The following is a 17,019-nucleotide window of genomic DNA, read 5'->3' on the forward strand; positions in this document are numbered from 1 at the left end:
TATAAATTTTAGTATAAAATAGCTCTTGTGCCGGGCGTGGTGGCGCACACCTTTAATCCCAGCACTCGGGAGGCAGAGGCAGGCGGATCGCTGTGAGTTCGAGGCCAGCCTGGTCTGCAAAGTGAGTCCAGGATGGCCAAGGCTACACAAAGAAACCCTGTCTCAAAAAAAAAAAAAAAAAATAGCTCTTGTATCTCATTGATCTTGAAATTTATGTTTAGCTCATTTTGAGTCATCTTTGTTCTTTTCCTTTTTCCTTTTTTTTTTTTTTTTTTAAAGACAGGATTTCTCTGTGTAGTCTTGGCTGCCCTGGACTTCCTGTGTAGACCTGGTTGGCCTCGGACTCACAGTGATCCACCTGCCTTTGCCTCTGGAGTGCTGGGATTGAAGGGGTGCGCCACCACCGCCCGGCCTATCCTTTTCTCTTGCAATCAAAGTCAATGTGGGCTTTGCATGGTAAGGCAAGTATAGGCAGCTGTAGAGAACAGACAGGAAGATAGCCAGATGCCTCAGTGGAACAGCTTGTAATGAGACTGTAGTCTGAGTGGGTATGTGGAATTGGGTGTTGTGGTTGAAGGGGGACAGTTGGTGATTCCGCCTTAGCAAGTACTTATTGGACACTGGTACTGCAGGGCTGTGTCCTCCGAGTGCTTCTGTTATCATGAAGGAATGCTCTGGGGTGAAGGAGGCTAGCTTGAATTTATTTATTTATTTATTTATTTTTGTTTTTTTCAAAACAGAATTTCTCTTGTAGTCCTTCCTGACTGTCCTGGACCTACTTTGTAGTCTGGCCTCGAACTCAGAGATGCATCTGCCTCTGCCTCCCGAATGCTGGGATTAAAGCTGTGCGCCAGCCGCCATGCCTAGCTGTGAGCTTGAATTTAATCAGTTAGGGCTTTAGGCTTCTGCTGCCCCTGTGGCCGAGGACACCATGGTGGCAGGACATTCCTCAGTCATTCATGGCACAGCTGTGCCTCAGCACACTCTTTGAGAAACTGTTGTAAGAGTTAGGAGCAGAAGGAAGTGTAGTCCCTGTTGGAAAGGAACCAACCGTCTTGTAAAGAGAATAGAGGTGTCAGGAAATGAAAGACCAATAAAGAGTGAGGTCCAGACTGAGAGCAGCTTTGGATGAAGTCCTTGGGGGTTTGACGGGGGATAATGCAGCCTTCTTGGGGATACTGAGGAACATTCCAGCCTGAAGGGGTGCATGTAAATCCAATGAAGATGATGAGCAAATCCTAATTACATGCATCCTGAGAGAGTAATGGAACAAAGTAGGAGGTGATGCCCCCTGCAGTCAGTCAGGACTGTGAGGGGATGGGTTGGGAGGGAGGAGGGTGAGGGGGTCAGAGACTAGTCGGATTCATGATAGTTAAGTGAAGGGTGCCGAGAGCTTGAGTTGGTGGTTTTGGAAAGTAATAGTCGATGTAGGAAGTATTTTGGAGACTGATGGGGAGAGGTGGTGACTGGTGGGCGGGGACAGAAGGCAGGTACAGTGGATCCGGTGTCTTAGGTCAGGTGAGGCAGTGGCTGTGATTGGGAGCCTGGAGAGGCAGACATGGGGAGAGGGTCTGTCTGCGGAGCACTTGTTTCTGTGCCTCACCCTAGAAACACGCAGGTCCTCACCCCAGCGCCAGCGCTTGGAGAGCTACAGTGTAGTGAATGATGCGTTTTTAACTTAGACCTTCTTATGCAAGCTTGTAGATGGAAGAATGTGAGGGGAGGCGTGCCACTGCCTCCGCGCCTTCACCTGCAGTAAACCCCGAGCCGGAAGTGACTCTATGACCCAGACTTTGCTTGTAAGGAAAGGACCATGGTTTGGCCTTGCTCTTTCAGACCATTACATTTATTTTTTTAGGTTTATTTGCGCTGTGTGTGTGTGAGTGTTTTGGCTGCATGTATATCTGTGCACCGTGTGCCTACCTGTGCCCGTGGAGGTCAGAAGAGGGCACCAGATCCCCTGGAGCTAGGCAGTTGAGCTGCCATGTGAGTGCCAGGTCCTGAAGGCAGGTCTTCTGCAAGTACTCTTAACCACGGAGCCATCAGTCCAGCCCCGTATCTTAGAGTTAAAGGAAAAGTGAGAAAGAACCCAAGTGGCGAGGCTGCACAGGCGGAGGAATAACCCACCCAAAGGGAAGGGAAGCAACTGCAGAATTTCTTGTTGCCTCAGCCTTGTGTCAGGTCTCCTGAGATGCTAAGCCTTTTTATTTTTGCCACAATAAAACTTGCTCCTTGTTGAGAATTGTAAAGTACAGATTAATTGAGAGAAACTACAACTGTACCACTCAGAGCTTCCCATTTGTACTTTTAATAAGCATCTGGAGTAATTTCAGACTTACAGAGGAGGTGCAGATGCAACCGCAGTCCTCATGTGAGCGGCATCCAGCTTCCTCCACAGTTAGCTTGTCCCATTTCCAAGGCACCTTTGTCAGACCTATGGAACGTCACTGCTAGGTTACTATTAACTATTTGCAGTTCAGCAGATCTCTCTCTCTCTCTCTCTCTCTCTCTCTCTCTCTCTCTCTCTCTCTCTCTCTCCCTCCCTCCTTCCCTCTCTCCCTTTCTCCCTCTCCCTCTCCCTCTCCGGGCACTGACTTTCTTTTTTAAGATTTATTTATTTGTTATGAATTATACAGCGCTCTGCCTGCATGTACCTCTGCAGGCCGGAAGAGATGCATTTGGAGTTGAGAAGCATTACCACTTTGTGCAAGAGGGAACGCAAAATAGAAGGTGGTTGATAAACTTGATTTCTTCTCATTTTCTTTCAGAAGTTTAGTCTCTTCTAATGTTTCTTGTATGGCTAGCAGTTAAAAAAGATTGTTTTTACACTATTATTGTGTGAGTGTGCCCCTGCATGTGTGCCTGTGTGTACGTGACAGTGGACAGTTTGTTGAGAACGTATGGGAGTCAGTTCTCTTCCTCCACCATGTGGGTCCAGGGGAGGAAACTCAGATCATTAGGTCTGACTCTCTGACCCTTTTCTTTTCTTTTTTTTTCCTTCTTTGTTCCTTCCTTTCTTTCTTTTTCCGAGTGTAAAAGGGGATAAAAATGGCAGACATCATGAGTCTGTTAATATAAGAGGCAGTGTTGGGTAGACAAGCACCTTACATACTGTCTATAGTCCAAGGTGGTAGACATGAGAGGTCAGTAGTTCTGTAGGAAGGCAGCTGGTTTGAGGTGGCCCCTGAAAGGAGGACAGGATGTCGGTAGGTACAGAGAGAAGTTGGGAAGAGAGCTGTGGGCACGGTAGCCTGGTTGCCTAAGGCCTGACTGCACTTGGGTCTGTATGTGCAGGGTGGGAAAGTTAGATTGTGAGTGGCCCAGGTGGCAGGTAATGAGTTTGGGTGTCACTAGGTGGGCATCTTGGAATCATGTGTCCTCTGGGGGGTGGGGGGATAGTGGCTCTTAACTTTTTCTCCTAGAGGAAGCATAAAAGTTGTACCATGTAGTGAGTGGGGCTGGCCAGGCTAGTCCCAATACACTGTGTCTTGGCCCACCTCATGCTTTCTCCTGTGTCTGCCAGGCCATGCTGCTCAGCAGAACTTTCTTTCTGTAGTCATAGCCCACTGACTTTGTAATAGAGTCTTAGGCTAATACTGGAAATCCCACAGGCAAACTGTAGGCACATTACTAGCTTTAAAAAAAGTGGATTTCAATTTTTTTCTAGTAGTTCTTCTCTTTAGAATGTTTATATTCTTTGTTTTGTAAAGAAATTTAAAAATATTTAATAATGGGGCTGGAGAGATGTCTCAGTGGTTAAGAACACTGGCTGCTCTTCCAAAAGGATTTGGGTTCAAATCCCCGTACCCACATGGCAGTTCATAGATGTCTGTATTTCCAGTTCCAGGGGACTTGGTACCCTCATACAGACACACATGGAGGCAGAACGCCAATGTTAAAAAAAAAAAGCTAGTATGACCAAATCTATTCATTAACATTTTTTGTTTAATATGACTAGAATCCAGTTATTAATAGGCTTTTACATTTATTGTTTTTGTACATATGTACATATGTGAGTGTGCTTACATGTAGGCATGTATGTGGGCAGGTGCAGGTCAGGGGACAATGTGGCAGGCGTTCGTTCTTTGCTTCCACCATGTGGGTCCCAGTACCAGCCCTGTGCGAGACTTTGTCTAGGGTGGCCCTGAATTCTGCTGTGTAGCTGAGAAGCTGAGAATGCCTTTGAACGTCTCATCTTCCTGCCTCCACCTCCTGAGTGTTGGGATTACAGGCATGTGTCATCCATCCAATGGTGTTGGTACTCAAACCCATGAATGCTAGGCAGGCATTGTACCAGCTGAGCCACACCCCTCAGCCCCAAGAGCCTTGCATGTTATTTTGTCTTTTAAGTTCTTCTGTGCCTTTCTTGTTTATTTATAGTACTGACCCCCCCACCTCCCACCCCCAAAGAGAAGAGTCAGTGATGGCTGTTAGGAATTTCAGTGGAAGGAGAGAGTATAGTGAATAGAAAACCCTTTACAGATGCACACCGGTCCTCTAATTGTGAAGTAGACAGTTTGTGTTAATAGACGGAAGATAGAAGACAGATGTGGAAATTGTCCTGAGTTTCGAGTGACGACATTTGTTGGCTCCTGGAGTTTGATCACTGTTGCTGTTTGCTCTTTAAATCCTGTCTCTAATCAGATAAAGGAGGGAGAGCTTTTGAGATGAAAGAGCACTATGGTCACACTGACAAGAGAGGTTAGTGTAAGGAATGCAACCAGTTAGTTTTGTATCTGTGTGTATGTTTGCATGTGTAGTGTGTACACACTTGTGAAGGGTTGGAGGTCCTCCTCAGTTGCTTTCTATCTTAGTTTCTTTCTTTCTTTTTTTTGGTTTTGTGAGACAGGGTTTCTTGACTGTCCTAGACTCGCTGTGTAGACCAGGCAGGCCTTGAACTCACAGCGAACTGCCTGCCTCTGCCTCCCAAGTGCTGGGATTAAAGGCATGTGCCATCACACCCGGCTCTTAGTCATTGTTGGTTGTTTTTGTTTGTTTGTTTGTTTTTTGAGACAGGGTTTCTCTGTGTAGCCTTGACTCGCTTTGTAGACCAGGCTGGCCTCGAACTCACAGCGATCTGCCTGCCTCTGCCTCCCGAGTGCTGGGATTAAAGGCGTGAGCCACCACGCCCGACTCTGGTTGTTGTTTTTTAAAAAATATTTTTATTTATTTATTATTATGAATACAGTGCTCTGTCTGCATGTATGCCTGCAGGCCAGAAGAGGACATTAGATGACATTATAGATGGCTGTGAGCCACCATGTGGTTGCTGGGAATTGAACTCAGGACCTTTGGAAGAGCAGTCAGTGCTCTTAACCTCTGAGTCATCTCTCCAGCCCTGGTTGTTTTTTTTTTTAAGACAGGATTTCTCTGTGTAGCCTTGGCTGTTCTGGACTCACTTTGTAGACCAGGCTGGCCTCAAACTCACAGTGACTCGCCAACCTCTGCCTCCTGAGTGCTAGGATTACAGGTGTGAGCCACCATGCCTGGCCCATGTTTGTTTTTTAAGATTATTTATTATTATATATACAGTGTTCTGCCTGCATGTACCTCTGCAGGCCAGAAGAGGGGAGGGCATCAGATCACATTATAGATGGTTGTGAGCCACCATTTGGTTGCTGGGGATTGAACTCAGGACCTGTGGAAGAGCAGGCAGTGCTCTTAACCACTGAACCATCTCTCTGACCCTCTTAGTTTCTTTTGAGACAAGGTTTCTCACATACCAGAGCTCACTAATCGGCTGGCAGGCAAGCCCAAGGGGTCCTTATACCTCAGCTTTCCCCGGCCTGGGATTATAACTGCACAACCTTTTTTTTTTTTTTAAAGATTTATTTATTATTCATACAGTATTCTGCCCACACGTGTGCCTGCCCACCAGAAGAGGGCACCAGATCTCACTATAGATGGTTGTGAGCCACCATGTGGTTGCTGGGAGTTGAACTCAGGACCTTCGGAAGAGCAGATGGTGCTCTTAACCTCTGAGCCATTCTCTCCAGCCCGTAACTGCACAACTTTACATGGATGCTGGGAACTGAGCCCTGGGTCCTCATGTTTGTGTTTCAAGTACTTTACAGACAGATCATTCTCCTTTGTCCCCTTCTGTATTGTTTTGGAGACTGGCTCTGGACACGTGGCATCTTCCTGCTTCCGCCTCCTAAATGCTAGGATTACAGACTTATGCACCATATCTAGGGGTATTTTTGTTTTTAAAGAAACATAGGCTGGACGTGGTGGCGCACGCCTTTAATCCCACCAGGCAGATCTCTGTGAGTTGGAGCCCTCCTGGTCAACAGAGCAGAGAGTTCCAAGGCTTCTTAAGGAAACGAGAATAGATTCATGACTTGATTTTTTAGGAAGTCTGCTGATCATTGCTGCTGTCACAGACTTGCCTTCCTGTTATCTGGTGTCTGCTAGCTGCACTGTGGCACACCGTTGGCTTCATTTTTCTTCCAGTATTTACTTTGGACCCAAAATAGCCATCTTGCTACGGTGGCGTTCTTCAGAAGCACCCTGTGTTTTGTGCTAGGTGACCTCCAACAGTTGGTGTGTTTGGAGATGGTCCTTCCCAGGCTGCATGCTTCAACCTAAGGAAGAGGAAGGGAAATGCAAGCACCTTTTGTTTATAAATAACCCACTTATTTTGTATCTGTTTTTTCCCCCAGTTTCTAAAGGATTCCAGCTGTGACACTAAGATTTATCTTTATTTCATTATTTTTAGTGTATTGGTATTTTTTTTTTAAAGATTTATTAATTATTATGTATACAGTGTTGTCTTCATGTACCTCTGCAGGCCAGAAGAGGGCATCAGGTTACATTATAGATGGTTGTGAGCCACCATGTGGTTGGCAGGAATTGAACTCAGGACCTTTGGAAGAACAGGCGGTGCTCTTAACCACTGAGCCATCTCTCCAGCCCTGTATTGGTGTTATTAATACTCTGTTTCTATTTAATTTTTAATTTTTGTTTTTTGGGATAAGGTTTCTCCGTGTAGCTTTGGCTGTCCTGGAACTAGGTCTGTAGTCCAGGCTGGCCTTGAACTCACAGAGATCTGCCTGCCTCTGCCTCCCAAGCTCTGGGATTAAAGGCATGTGTCACTGTTCCTGGCAAAAGCTTCCTTTTCATGAGTAGTTTTGTTAGTTTAATGTACATACGGTATATGCAGATGTCAGTATACAGTCAGTATTAAGTACAGAGTCATTCCTGAGGCTCACTCATACTGTCCTATTATAATTGTGTTTCCTCTGGCTTGTCATTGTGACTAGATAGTGTAGTGCTCTTTCTTTTAAACTCTACTTTATTTGGAGTGTTGAAAACTCAATCTCTCTTCCGACCTCCTAACTCTATATAGGAGAAAAAAGATTGGTGGGGAGGGGGGGCCCCTTTGCTTCTCCTGGCTGCTACATGCCACATGCCAGCACAGCACACCTCCACACACTCTCTCTGAGCTCTTATTTATGTCGTCAGAGCCCTAGAACATGCCCCTCTCCATGCTGCATGAGGAAGCCGTTACCAGCTGGCAAAAGCCACGCCCCATATGAGACAATTAACAGGTGTGGACAAGCTAAAGCTCAAACTAAAATCCCACACTTGGTATTAAAACAAAAACATGTTTGCATAACACAATTGAGTTTACGAAGAAACCAAAACCTTCCATTACAATACAGTAATGCAAAGTTTATGATTGCTTTCTGCTTTTTATTAGTATGCTTGCTGTTATTTATGTGTCTGTGTGTATGTGTGTGTGTGCGTGCCTGCTTGCATTTGGAGGTCCGAGGATAACTTCTGCCGTGTGGGTTCTAGGGCTGTAACTGAGGTCTTCCGGTTTGATGGCGAGCACATTTACCTACTGAGCGTTGGTCTCACCCAGGCTGTTGTAGTCTATTGTTTTTCACTCCTGAGTAGTTTCCCACTGTGGGAGTGCTGCAGCTTGCTCACCCATTCACTGCTGAAGGACATTTTGAGTTTTGTTGTTAGCGATTCTGAGTAGGGCGACTGTAGACATTTATTCACTGGCTTTTGTCTAAGTGTGGTTCTCATCATCTTGGGGAAACTGAATAGAACAAGAGGTGTTGTTGAGACATGAACATCAGTGGGTGAGCACGTGCACGTGTGTGCCTTTGCACGCGTGTGGAGGTCAGAAGAAGGTGCAGGTGCTGTCATTCTTCATCTATTCCTTTTGAGGCAGAATCTATCCTAAGCTGGGAACTCATGTCTTCCCAGGTAGGCTGGAAGCCAGCAAGCCCCAGAGATCCTCCTGTCTTAGTTTTCTGTGGAGTCAAGGTTATAGGAATATGTAGGACTCCTAGATTGATATTAGGACCCAAACTTTTTTTTACCTTGGTTTTTTAAAAAAATATTTATTTATTCACTTACTTACTTATTGTGTATGAGTGCTTTATCTGCAGAAGAGAGCACTGGATCCTGTTATAGATGGTTGTGAGCCACCATGTGGTTGCTGGGAATTGAACTCAGGATCTCTGGAAGAACAGGTAGCACCCTTAACCACTGAGCCATCTCTCCAGCCCAGGACCCAAACTTTTGTCCTTGGAAGAGCAGCAAGTGTTCTTAACTGCTAGGCTGTACTCATCTATTCTAGGAAATGTGTTTGATAGCTAATCATGGCTTTAATTTGCATTTCTATAATGGCTAATAATGATTCTTCTCCTCCTCCTCCTTCTTGTTCCCCCTTCCCCCCACCCCACTATTTATTATTGTTATTTTGTTCATTTTTAGACAAGATCTCTCTTTTATGCAGCTCTGATTATCCTGAAACTGGCTTCACAGGTGAAGCTAGTCTCAAACTCAGAGATGCACCATCTCTGCCTCCCAAGTACTGGGATTGAAGGCATGCGCCACCATGCCAGCTCTTTTTACTGTTGTTTGTTTGTTTGTTTTTTTGGTTTTTCGAGACAGGGTTTCTCTGTGTAACAGCTCCAGCTGTCCTGGAACCCACTCCGTAGACTAGGATGGCCTCGAACTCTCAGAGATCCTCCTGCCTTTGCCTCCCAAGTACTGGGATTAAAGGTGTGTGCCACCATGCCTGGCCAGAGATGGTTTTTGATTGTAAACCAGACCCTGTCTCAGAATCCCAAACACGGCCTGAGAGATGGCGTTTGCTGCTCTTCCCAAGGACCTCAGTTTAATTCCAAGAACCCACATTGGCCATCTCACTACCTCCTATAACTCCAGCATCTCTGGCCTCCAAGTGTCCCTGCACTCATGTGTACACATGAGCCTCATACACATAATTAAAAATATCCTCCTCCTCTTCTTCCTTCTCCTCCTCCTCTTCTTCCTCCTCCTCCTCCTCTTCCTCCTCCTTCTTCTTAAAGGGACAGGTTTTTCTGTGCAGCTCTGGGTAAAAATACTTTTAACTTATATTTACTTAGGTTAGAAGAGAGCTTGCAGATGGCGCCTTCCACTGTGTGGGTCCCAGGTATCAAAGTCAGTTCTGCCCTTAGCTCCTTTACCTGTTGGACTGTTTTGATGGCCCCTTTTATTTACTTTATTTTGAGACAGGGTCTAACTAAATTGTCCAGGTTGTCCTTGAACTTGGAATCTTTTTGTCTCAGTGTCCCTAGCAGCCAGACCTGCCGTTCCTTACCCTTTCTACTGTCTGTTTATCTGTCGGTTCCTGACTGAGGCTGGTTTAGTTCCCTAGGAGGACATTGGTTAGTGTCTAGAGACACCTCATTATTATAAGTTGGCAGGTGTGCTGCTGACGTTAATGGGTGGAGGCTTGGGGGTGCTGTTTAACAAACCACTGTGCACAGGACAGTCTCTACAGCCTCAACTGTCATCCAGTTCTGCCGACGACTCTGCTGTGTGCCACAAATTAGTGCTTGTTTTCTTTTCTTTCTTTCTTTCTTTTTTTTTTTTTTTTTTGGTTTTTCGAGACAGGGTTTCTCTGTGTAGCCTTGGCCATCCTGGACTCACTTTGTAGACCAGGCTGGCCTCGAACTCACAGCAATCCGCCTGCCTCTGCCTCCCGAGTGCTGGGATTAAAGGCGTACACCACCACGCCCGGCTCTTTTCTTTTTTTTTAATGTGTGTGTTTGTTTTTGGTTTTTGGAGACAGGGTTTCTTTGTGTAGCCTTGACTATCCTGGACTTGCTTTGTAGACCAGGCTGGCCTCAAACTCACTGCAATCTGCCTGCCTCTGTCTCCCAAAGTGCTGGGATTAAAGGCATGTGCCACCACCGCCTGAGAAGTGATTGTTTTCTAATGGCTTTCTTTTTCTTTAAGATTTAATTTTTTATGTGTATAGCTGTTTTGCCTGCATGTCTGTATCATATGTGTGCAGTGCTCATGCAGATGAGAAGAGGGCCTTGGACCCTGGGGACTAGAGCTACAGATGGCTGCAAGCCTCCATGACAGTGCTGGGAACTGAACCTGGGTCCTCTGGAAGAGCAGCAAGTGCTCCTAACCTCATTAGCCTCTAATCCTAGTCTCAAGTCAGGGGCAGAGTTACTATAACAGTACAGAAATGAGTAGTTTTGATTTTTATTTGATAATTGATTTTACCAAATCAATATGCATTTATATATTAGGGACATAAAATCAAACCATAACTGAAATATTTAAACTCTCTTAAACCCAACTGGGAATTACATAGCATTCAGAGGGGAAGCCCAGGGAGTTTGAACAGATACCAGGCAAAGACTGATGTCATCTATTTGTTGGATTATTTTGTTAGTTGATAACACAGTTTTTATGTTATTTCTTTCCCTTCGAGACAGATTTCTCTATATAGCTTTGGCTGTCCTAGACTCTATAGACTAAGTTGGCCTCAAACTCCCATAGATCTGCCTGCCTCTGCCTCCCCAAGTGCTGGGATTATAGAGGTGCTCCACTAAGTCCAGTTTATGTTAAAATATTTAATTTGTTAAAAAACAAACAAAACAAAACATGATGGTCACACAGGTTTCATCTAGCACTTGGGAGGCAGAGGCAGGCGGATCTACAGCTTGGTCTACAGAGTGAGTTCCAGGACAGCTAAGAATACACAGAAAAATCCTGTTTTGAAAACAAAAACAAACAAACAACAGTATTAACATTTAACATGTTAAGCATAAACATTTAAAACCATGTTTTGTTTTTAGTTAAAAACTCCAGGGGCTGGGGGAAGCTCAGTTGGTAGGTCGCCTGTCACACAAACATGTGGATCTGCATTCAGATGCTGGCATCCAAGTGAAAGCCAGCTGTGGTGGTGTCTGTACTTCTAACCCAGTGTTGGGGAGACAGAGACAGGCAGATTCTTGGAGGTTTTGGCCAGCCAGCCTAGCCACATTGATAAACTCCAGCTTTTAGTAACAGACCTTATCAAAACAAAACCAAAGAGTCCGATGTAGTTTTGGCTGTCTTTCCTAGATTTTGTCACAGATCAGGCTGGCCTCGAATTTACAGAAATCCACCTGTTTGTGCCCTTGGGTGCTGAGATTAAAGGCATGTGGCCCGGGCTGGCTATGGTGCAAGCTTTTAGTCCCTCCACTCAAGAGGCAGAGGCAGGGTCTGGAGTGATGGAGGTAAGTGCTGCTTTGATCCCCAGTACCCACATGGTGGCTGGAAACTGTCTGTAATTCCAGTCCCAGGGGATCAGGCACTCTGTTTTGGCCTCTGTGGGTTCGGTGCAGGGCTCCCCATTTCTTCTTCTAACCAGTTCTTCATGGACTGAAGGACTTAGAGCCCCATGAGTGCTGGCCAGTCACCCTGCCAGTGAGCCTCTGGCAGGCTCATGTGTGTTTGGTCCACAGCTCCTCCTACTCCGCCCCTTCGTGATATCTTGAGTTTAATGAGTCAGTTATCTCCTCTCGCTGAGTTCATCTGAATACGTCTTTAAAAATGTTTTCTTAACTGCAGTTATTTGTTGTTGTGAGTGCATGTGTGACTGAAGTCAGAGGAAGACTTGCAGGTGTTGGTCCTTCTACCATGTGGTTGCCAGGGATAAACAGGTCACCATGGTGGGCTGCAAGTGCCTGTACCCACTGAGCCCTCTGCTTCAGCTGGACTCTTGTCTCTGCAAAGCTGGAGTTCGTGTGCTGAACTCCTGTTCGCCTCTTGAGCCAGCTCATGTCTCAGATGGAGTGAGTCTTTCTGGTCTTTGCTAACTTGTGCCTTGGCTCCTCCACTAACCTCTGAGATTCTGGAAAGCAATGAGCTCAAGGGCCATCTCTGTGTTGAGGCTGTTAGCCTAGGGCCTGTCCGCCTGGGAGTGTGGGCTTAGTTGAAGTGACGTCCAGCTCGAACTTTGGCCAGTTTTTTTAAGGGTGTGAAAAAAAATCCTACACTATAAGGATTTTGATTTTCTGCAAGGACAGAAGTATAAGACTAAAGAGGGGCTGAAGCTGAAAGGTTTAGACAGGAGACATTACTGTTACTTTGGTCAAGAAAATGGAATCTTGGGGTTGGAGAGATGGCTCAGTGGATAAGAGCGCTGCCTGCTTCCAGAGGTCCTGAGTTCAATTCCCAGCACCCACATGGTGGCTCACAACCATCTATACTGTAATCTGATGCCCTCTTCTGCAGATAAAGCACTCATATGCAATAAATAAAATAAATCTTTAAAAAAAAAAAAGAAAATGGAATCTTCTTTTTATTTGTACTTTGTAGCATTGCTTCACTTATAAAGAATTTGATCCTGGCTGCTGTGGGTGGGTATTTTAGCCTGGATCTTAGTAAAGACTTCATCAAATATATGTGTTAGATTTTCCACTGTCCACAGCTGCTGCTGTGCTGCGAGGACAGGAGGCTCTCCAGGGCATTCAGCTGGTGGGGTAGGAATGGGCTAGGGTCTATAATTACCAAGTCTTTGTTACCTCCCCCTTCACCCCCTCCTCCCCCTTCTCCTCCTTCTCCTCCTCCTTTAAACAAACGCCTTTAAGATCTTTTATTATCTAAGAACATATTTTGGCTATGTGTGTGCACCTGAGTGTGTGTTCGCTACAGGCATGCAGGTACCCAAAGAAGCCATCAGATCCTCTGAACTGGTATACAGATAGTTGTGAGTTGCCCAGCAGCCAAACCTGGTCCTGAATCTGGGTTTCTCTGCAAGAGCAGCAAATGCTCTTGGTTGCTGAGCCACCTCTCCAGCCCTTTTAAGTCTTTAAATCACACCCATCCTTTTCTCATGTTTAGGATTTTTGTTCCTGAGTCATGGAAGACAGAAGAGCTGAAAAGTCATGTGAACAAGCGTGTGAGTCACTGAAGAGGCAGGACTATGACATGGCCCTCCAGCACTGCACAGAGGCCCTGCTTTCTCTTGGCCAGTACTCCATGGCAGACGTCACAGAGCCATGCCCACTGGAGATTGAGCGCATCAAAATCGAGAGCCTTCTTTACAGAATTGCCTCTTTCTTGCAGTTGGTGAGTGAGTGCTGTTGGTGCCATAGTGGAGACATGTTGATGTGCTGATAATTATAAGAACCATGTGCTGGACACTTTCTATACAGATCAGCTAGTTTGGGCCTGAACAGATAAGAGTGAAATGCCTGGTGGTTTCTGAGCATCCTTAATGGCAGGCAACTATATTTTTAAACATTGAAAAATGTGTTATGAGCCAGGCGTGGTGGCGCACGCCCCTAATCCCAGCACTGGGGATGCAGAGGCAGGTGGATCGCTGTGAGTTTGAGGCCAGCCTGGTCTACAAAGTGAGTCCAGGACAGCCAAGACCACACAGAGAAACCCTGTTTTGAAAAGCCAAAATAAATAAATAAGTAAAATAAAGGGGGGGGGGGGGGTTGGAGAGATGGCTCAGTGGTTAAGAGCACTGTCTGTTCTTCCAGAGGTCCCAAGTTCAGTTCCCAGCAACCACATGGTGGCTCACAACCATCTGTAATGAGAGCTAGTGCCCTCTTCTGGTGTGCATGTATGTGTACATGCAAGCAGAACACTGTATATGTAAGAAATAAATCTTTAAAAAAAAAGAAAAGAAAAAAGAAAACAAAAATTGTGTCATGGTTCTTCCACATGTACTGTATATTTACCAAGCATATGCCATCTGCTAGGCACTGTTCTAGGAACCTCGTTTATATACTGATAAAAGAGAAACGCCCTGATTCTGTCTAGTGTCAGATAGATAGAATACATAGAACCAGAGGCTGCTGTAGATGACTGCACACTAGCTTGACAGCATGCTGGAGGGAGAAGGGCTCAGGAGTGCAGGAGACGGGGCTTTACCAGCCGGTCACGGCCAGCTTACTGAGCAGGCGGTGGGAAGGAGAAAAGGGACGCACCCCGTGGAAATGGAGGAAACGACCAAGCAGACGGCGTAGGGACCCTGAGGCAGAGGCATGGGCCGGAGTGACTAGATAGGAGGAGTGAAGGGAGACGGGGACGGGTAGGGCCACTGGGGTCCTGTCGGGCCTTCTGAGTCGTGTTCTGAGTGAGTTGGGGAGCTGCTACAGCAGTTGGAGCAGAGCAGTGGTGGGCTTTGATCACCAGGAACCATTAGACTGGTGTTCAAAATAGATGATTAAAAAAAAAAAAAAGAAGGAAAGCTGGCCATGGTGGCGCATGCCTTTAGTCCCAGCACTCAGGAGGCAGAAGCAGGAAGATCACTGTGGGTTCGAGGCCAGCCTGGTCTTGAGTCCAGGACAGCCAAGGCTACACAGAGAAGCCCTGTCTTGAAAACCACAACCACCACCACCACCAACGACAAAACAAAACAGAAGAAAGAGTGGTGGATGTGGTGGTGCACACCTTTAGTCCCCCCACCTCAGGGGGCAGAGGCAGGAAGATCTCTGTGAGTTTGAGGCCAGCCTTGTTTACATGGTGAGTTCCAGGACAGCTAGGGTTATGTAGAAAGACCCTAAAAAGGAAAGGAAAGGAAAGAAAACAGACAAGACAAGGAAAGAAAAGAGACTGTGAAGGAATAAGAATGTAGGCAAAGGGACCATTTGGGACTCTTGCAATGACCCAGGACTGAGATGACAGAGACTCAGTGTTCGGTTTATGAACAGCAGTGCAGCCTGCTTTGTATAGAAGTCTAAGGCAGGAGCTGATCTTCTGACGCTCTGAGTGCAGGGAATGGGGGAGCCCTGTCATGTGAAGTCATGTTCCCGGGCTTTCGTTGCCTAAGCCCTGAGGATAATGGGGTCTCTCTCAGTTTGGGGGAGAAGGGAGCAGGTTTGTGAGCTTAGTTTGGGCCTTTGGACTTGAGATGCCATTGACCCATCTGACTGGAGATGAGTGATTGCAAGTGTGGAGTTAGGGAGAGAGAGATTAAGAGATTGTGGGCTATAAGTGTTAGTCAGCATCTAGCTAGGGCTTGGTTCAGGTCACCAGGGAGAAGAAGGCTACGGTTGACAGGAGCAGCTGAGGAGTAAAAGGAAAGGCAAGAGAGCCACTGTGCCAGTGGCTGCCTCTGAAGATGTTGCAGTGTGTCTAGTAAGTGGCACAGGTCTGTGGCTCACACCCGATGTCATGGAGGTCACTGTGACGAGAGGGGCTTCCTTAGATTAGTCTGACCTTCACACTGCCTCACTGAAGCCCTGGCTGCTCTGACCTCCAACTAATCTCCTGCTGCTCCTTGAATGGGGGTTTATAAAGGAGCAGAGCCAGCTCTGAGAAGTTCGGCCACAAGGAGGCACCAAAGGGAAAAAAGGAGCCAGTGGAAGAAGTAGAAGGAAAGCCACAAGTTTAGGGTTTAAAGTTTTAATTTAATTTAATTTTTAAAAATAATATTTATTTTTATTTTGTGTACATTGGTGTTTTGCCTGCATGTATGTCCATGCTAGGTTGTCAGATTCCCTGGAGCAGTAGTTACAGACAGTGATGAGCTGCATGTGGATGCTGGGATTTGAACCCAGATGCCAGGGCTCTTTTTTTTTTTTTTTTTAAAGTAATTGAAATTACATCTCAATTGATGTCAGGGCTCTTAACCACTCAGCTTTCTCTTCAGCCCCCCCTCCCCCAGCAAGACAGGGTTTCTCTGTGTAGACTTGGCTGTCCTGGACTTGCTTTGTAGACCAAGCTGGCCTTGAACTTACAGAGGTCCACCTGCCTCTGCCTCCTAAGTGTTGGGATTAAAGGCGTGTGCCATCACACCCAGCCAGAATGTGTTTTAAGTTGGGAAAAATAATAGTACTTATTATTTTGATGCACTTAGGAGTGCATCAGCAGGAAGGAAACCATTGAAAGGTGTGGGGGAGTAGAGGGAGCTTGGTGGGCGGGGTCCTCATGGAGGCAGATGGTTGGTCTGCTTCAGAAAGGGTTAGAGTCCCTGGGAATGGCTGTGAGGCCAGGCCTCTGGGAAGGAGGTAGACAGAGCTGTGACAATGGGGATTGTCGGTCAAGCCATTGGCAGAGGAACAGGAGGTGTGGGAGGAGATGGTGGTGGCTAGCTAAGATGGAGGTGAGCCTGCTGTGGGAGTGGGTGGAGGCAGGTGCACTGTGGTGTTGAGTCTTGTGTGGAGGAGGTAACCCTCACAGAGCATGGGTGTGAGCCATCCTGTGAGTGTCACACTGACAGCGTTAATGCTTCTCCTCAGACACAGCTCAGCTCCTCTGTGTTAAGGGTTCTTAGAAGTAGCCTTTGAAGTATGTCATTTTACCATGTTTCTTTTCTTTTCTTTTTGTAGAAAAACTACGGGCAAGCGGATGAAGATTGTAGGCATGGTATGTTTAAAAAAATGGGACCCTTTTCTGATTAGAAGATTTTAAAAAAATATTTAATTGAGCAAAGTTTAACGTTTGATTTTTTTTTTTTTTTCCCTTTTTTCGTTTGCCAATTTCAAAAGCAATTACAATGTTAAAAATCCTTACTGTCGTGCCTGGCGACAGATTGGGTTGATATCTTTCTTGCTGTAACAGGCATATACCAGGTGAGCATGTGGGTGCGAATGTTGACAGTCCTGTCCCCATGTGCCTCTTCACCTCACTCCCTTAAGGAGCATTTATAGAGAGTCGTTTTAGTCTATAAGTATCATGTTTTAAAAATGCAGCTCATGTTGATTAAAATGCTAAACTTAGCCGGGCATGGTGGCGCACGCCTTTAATCCCAGCACTCTGGAGGCAGAGGCA

The 17,019-nt window shown here is 46.1% G+C and overlaps 1 protein-coding gene across 3 annotated transcripts in view; it reads left to right on the forward strand.

Annotated features, from left to right (window-relative positions):
- The window catches only part of Helz (helicase with zinc finger), a 131,861-nt gene that overhangs the window by 10,809 nt on the left and 104,033 nt on the right, over window positions 1-17,019 (forward strand). For all 3 annotated transcript variants that reach the window (XM_051158932.1, XM_051158933.1, XM_051158934.1), the window contains exons 4-5: window positions 13,135-13,362; window positions 16,578-16,614. In XM_051158932.1, coding sequence (XP_051014889.1) covers window positions 13,153-13,362; window positions 16,578-16,614 — 247 coding nt within the window. In that variant the 5' untranslated portion in view covers window positions 13,135-13,152. The remainder of the gene's footprint in view (window positions 1-13,134; window positions 13,363-16,577; window positions 16,615-17,019) is intronic.

This window comes from Acomys russatus, chromosome 16 (genome assembly GCF_903995435.1).
Source record: "Acomys russatus chromosome 16, mAcoRus1.1, whole genome shotgun sequence".
In the NCBI taxonomy this organism is placed as follows: Eukaryota; Metazoa; Chordata; class Mammalia; order Rodentia; family Muridae; genus Acomys; species Acomys russatus.